General features: G+C 40.7%; 1 protein-coding gene across 1 annotated transcript; it reads right to left on the bottom strand.

Moving 5' to 3' along the window:
* Window positions 1-4,175: 4,175 nt before the first annotated feature.
* On the bottom strand, window positions 4,176-5,091 carry LOC148570020 (uncharacterized). The gene is made up of 2 exons (XM_088506787.1): window positions 4,683-5,091; window positions 4,176-4,606 (listed from the first exon to the last, which is right to left on the bottom strand). Exons 1-2 carry the CDS (start codon window positions 5,089-5,091, stop codon window positions 4,176-4,178), a joined length of 840 nt encoding a protein of 279 aa, XP_088362913.1.

Consider the following 5,091-nt stretch of genomic DNA (forward strand, 5'->3'; position numbering starts at 1 on the left):
CCCTTTTATAAATGGGGGATGGATATACTCGACCCATTCCTAGTAGCACTAGGACAGGTAAAATTCCTATTAGTAGCAATTGATTACTTCACAAAGTGGATAGAAGTAGGGGTGTTCGCGGTGCGGTTTGGTTCGGTTATTTGGGAAAAAGTCATCCGATCCGATCGTTTATCAAAACTGCGGTTCGGTTTAATTCGGTTTATTTTCCAAGATCATCCGAACCAAACCAAACCAATTAAAATCGGTTTGGTTCGGTTCAGTTTGTTCGGTTTATTTAATTAATTCAAATAAAAACCATTATACCATTTCATAGTCACTAACAAATAACAATAGTCAACCTAATACAGAGATCACTAACAAATGAGCAGAAACACAACAAACTAAAATAATTAACAATTTTTCAAAAATAGCAGTAGCACAATGATCAATCTGACTCAAATTTCTAACAAATTAGCAGAAGCACAACGAATTAAAATCATTAACAAATGTTACAAAAATAGCAGAAACACAAATGGAACAATAATCAACCTGAACTGAATCAAGAAAATCAAGATACACAACCAAAATAATTCCAAAAAATTTGCAAAAATGGTGCACCAATTCCAAACTGAATCAAGATATAGAACTAAACTAAATCAGAAATACAACCAAACTAATTCCACAATTTTCATGTGGTGCACTAATTCCACAAATTCTTCCTCTTTCACCTTCCCCTTTCCTGCATTAACATTGAATAAACAAAAATTTAGAACCAACCCTAAACCAGAATTACCCTAAATAAAAACAGATCAAAAAGTTCAGAATAAAAAAAAATAAAATCTGAATCCATAAGAAGACTAAACCAGAATTAAAAAAATAAATAGAATCAGAACAAAAAAAAACAACCTGAGATTGAAGGACAACACTGCTTCAATGACGGAGAAGAAGAGACTGGACAGTGACATGGCTTCAACGACGGAGAGACGGGTGACGAACGGCAGCAGCTTCGACTGCGTCTGGTGCGTGCTGCTGCGGTTCGTTGAGGACGACGGCGGCTGTTGGTTCGTGGAGGAGATGGCTGTTGGAGCGGTGGTGTGTGGAGCCGTCGAGGATGAGGGACAGAGAGGAACGCTACGAGCCTACGAGGAAGGGAGAGGGAGAGGAGAGGACTGCACTACCGTGATAGTGCTGTCCGGCGATGTCGATGGCGAAAAAGAAAGAGGAGGTCCGGCGCTGAGACACAGCGCTAGAGAGACTGAGAGAGAGCTTGAGGAGTTAGGGTTCCTGGTAGGTGAGGGGTGGCTGCGGCTAGATTAGGAGGAATTGTGGAGGAAGGCCACTTTTATATTAGGGTTTTTTAATAATACCGGTTCGGTTCGGTTCAGTTAGGGTTTTCTCTAACAAAATCGAAAACCAAATCGAACCGTAAAAAAATTGCAAAAATTATTTTTTCGGTTTTTTCGGTTTTTGGTTTGTTCGGTTATCAGTTTTTTTGGTTCGGTTGGTCGGTTTTGTTCGGATTGGATCGGTTTTGAACACCCCTAGATAGAAGCACAAACGTTCATTTGAAAATTTATTATATGTAGATATGGTTTTCCTATGGAAATAGTTTCTGATAATGATCGACAATTTACCGATAAGAAAATAGCTTCGTTTTTAACTAACCTTCATATTAAACATCGTTTTTCCTCTGTCGAGCACCCACAAAGTAACGGGCTCGCAGAGGCCGCTAACAAAGTCATTTTGCAGGCCTTAAAGAAAATGCTAACTGATGCTAAGGCACGCTGGGCCGAACTCATACTAGAAATATTGTGGAGTTATAACACGACACCACAATCCACAACAAAAGAAAGCCCGTTCTGACTAGTAAATGGCACGAACTGCATGATTCCTATTGAAGTCGGTCAGGGGTCAACTTGGACCGCGCACTTTGATGAAAATGCCAACATAGAAACCAGATCAGCCGAGCTCGATACAATAAGCGAAGACCGAAGGCTAGCCGAGCTTAGACAAAGATCTATACAAATAGCCATGCAAAAGCAATATAACAAGAAAGTTTGATTGAGAACTCTAAAGAAAGGAGACCTGGTGCTAAGACAAGTAGAAGAAGTTCGGAAACCTCAGGGACATGGAAAATTAGCTGCTAATTGGGAAGGCCCCTTCCGAATTTCCAAAATCATTGGAAAATGGGCGTATTGTCTGGAAACACTGGACGGGACTGCCATGCCCAACACCTGGAACATCTCCTCATTAAAGCTTTACTATAGCTGATTTGTTTTTGTAGTAAGTGGAGTTGCTTGGTACTCTTTTTCTTGATCACGAGGTTTTTTCCTAAGGAGGATTTACTCGGACAGGTTTTAATGAGGTCGAGTGGTGCACGAAATCGTAATCGTTCATTCCTTGGTAACGGCGCTAAAAACTTAATACGCACGTTCATAATTTTAGTTCTTTTTCACAATTTCGATACAACTAACCAGCAAGTGCACTGGGTCGTCCAAGTAATAAACCTTACGTGAGTAAGGGTCGATCCCACGGAGATTGTCGGCTTGAAGCAAGCTATGGTCACCTTGTAAATCTCAGTCAGGCGGATTCAAATGGTTATGGTGAATTGATAATAAAAACATAAATAAAATATAAACTGGGATAAAGATACTTATGTAATTCATTGGTGAGAATTTCAGATAAGCGTATAGAGATGCTTTCGTTCCTCTGAACCTCTGCTTTCCTGCTGTCTTCATCCAATCATTCCTACTCCCTTCCATGGCAAGCTTTATGTAGGGTATCACCGTTGTCAATGGCTACATCCCATCCTCTCTGTGAAAATGGTCTAATGCGCTGTCACTGCATGGCTAATCATCTGTCGGTTCTCGATCATACTGGAATAGGATTTAATGTCCTTTTGCGTCTGTCACTACGCCCAGCACTCGCGAGTTTGAAGCTCATCATAGCCATCCCTTCCCAAATCCTACTCGGAATACCACAGACAAGGTTTAGACTTTCTAGATCTCAAGAATGGCCGTCCATGGGTTCTAACTTATACCACGAAGATTCTAATATCTCGGACTCAGTCCTCTGTATTAGATATCTAAGAGATACTCATTCTAGCTTGTTTTCATGTAGAACGGAAGTGTTTGTCAAGCACGCGTTCATAGGTGAGAATGATGATGAGCGTCACATAATCATCACATTCATCATGTTCTTGGGTACGAATGGATATCTTAGAGAAGGAATAAGCTTGAATTGAATAGAAAAATAGTAGTACTTTGTATTAATTCATGAGGAACAGCAGAGCTCCACACCTTAATCTATGGAGTGTAGAAACTCTACCGTTGAAAATACATAAGTGATAAGGTCCAGGCATGGCCGAATGGCCAGCCCCCCAAAACGTGATCAAAGGATCAAAAGATAATCCAAAGATGTAAAGACAATAGTAAAAAGTTCTATTTATACTAAACTAGTTACTAGGGTTTACAGAAATAAGTAAATGATGCAGAAATCCACTTCTGGGGCCCACTTGGTGTGTGCTTGGGCTGAGCATTGAAGCTTTCACGTGAAGAGGTCTTTCTTGGAGTTGAACGCCAGTTTGTAACCTGTCTCTGGCGTTTAACTCCACTTTGCAACCTGTTTCTGGCGTTTGACTCCAGAATGCAGCATGGAACTGGTGTTCAATGCCAGTTTGCATCGTCTAAACTCGAGCAAAGTATAAACTATTATATATTGCTGGAAAGCCCTGGATGTCTACTTTCCAACTCAATTGAGAGCGCGCCATTTGGAGTTCTGTAGCTCCAGAAAATCTACTTTGAGTGCAGGGATGTCAGAATCCAACAGCATCTACAGTCCTTCTTCAACCTCTGAATCTGATTTTTGCTCAAGTCCCTCAATTTCAGCCAGAAAATACCTGAAATCACAGAAAAATACACAAACTCATAGTAAAGTCCAGAAATGTGAATTTTAATTAAAAACTAATAAAAATATACTAAAAACTAACTAAATCATACTAAAAACTATGTAAAAACAATGCCAAAAAGCGTATAAATAATCAGCTCATCACCGAGCACCCGACGTCTCTTGCAGTTGAGGGGTCTTTTCTATATGAATAACATTTTATATAACAAGTCACAACAAAAAATAGCCGGTATGAAATCGGCAGCAATACCAAAAGTTCCAACATAACAAACATCATAAATTATAGTTCTTCAAGAAGGGGGAGGAGCATTCTCATCATGATCTTCAACAACCCCATCCTCAACCAACTTCCCATCAACAACAATCTTGGTCACATCAAGCTGACCCAAATCAAATTCAGGAGCAAGTAATGCAACCTGACTAACAGTCCGATCAAATCCTGAAGAAAACATCTCTAGCCCTTCATCTTCCAATTCATGAATTTGGGACGTCAGTTCCCCCTTGGTCTTATCATTTTCTTTAATCTCCACTTGAAGAAGCCGAATCTGGTCCTGAAGCCGAGCAATTTCCTCTTCTCCATGCTTCATCTTTGCAGTCACACCAATAATAACTTCATCTTTTTCTTTCATGGACCGCTCCAACATGATGACCTTATCAGTGGCCGCTTGCTGCTCTGCCCCTAATAGCTCGGTCGTGCGACCCACACATAGTAAGCGTGAATCTACAATCTGTGAACAAATGTTCATCCAATGAAAAACAAGCAAGTAAAAATGAAATCTAATATGCAAAAATGATACTAAGCTGGATAAATTTTCCCATTCCCTCCACACTAGTTCGGCAAGTCAGTCGCATATCGCCGGGATATTGAGAAACCCTATCAGCAAGCTCGGTAATGGGAAACTGATCGCTCCAAAGCGAGTGGGAATTTGCCCCTGGAATAAACCCATGAAGCTTCTGCTGCCTGTCAAAAACCGACTTGTTACCACCGACAGCATCCTTGTCTTCCTCTGACAAAACCTCCAAAGACTTTTCTAATTCATCCCTTTTTCTCTTCAGCGACGCAGCAGGTTGAACTGTTGAATAGGCAGCATCCCTTCCACCCTCTTTCAGGACTCCAGAACTGCTAGCACCTTTTTCTTTCTTCTTTTGAAGAAAAGATTGCAAGCGAGATGCATTGAGATGGGGTACTCGTCTACCTACAGCCAT

This window comes from Arachis ipaensis, chromosome B3 (genome assembly GCF_059453495.1).
Source record: "Arachis ipaensis isolate K30076 ecotype BB chromosome B3, ASM5945349v1, whole genome shotgun sequence".
NCBI lineage: Eukaryota > Viridiplantae > Streptophyta > Magnoliopsida > Fabales > Fabaceae > Arachis > Arachis ipaensis.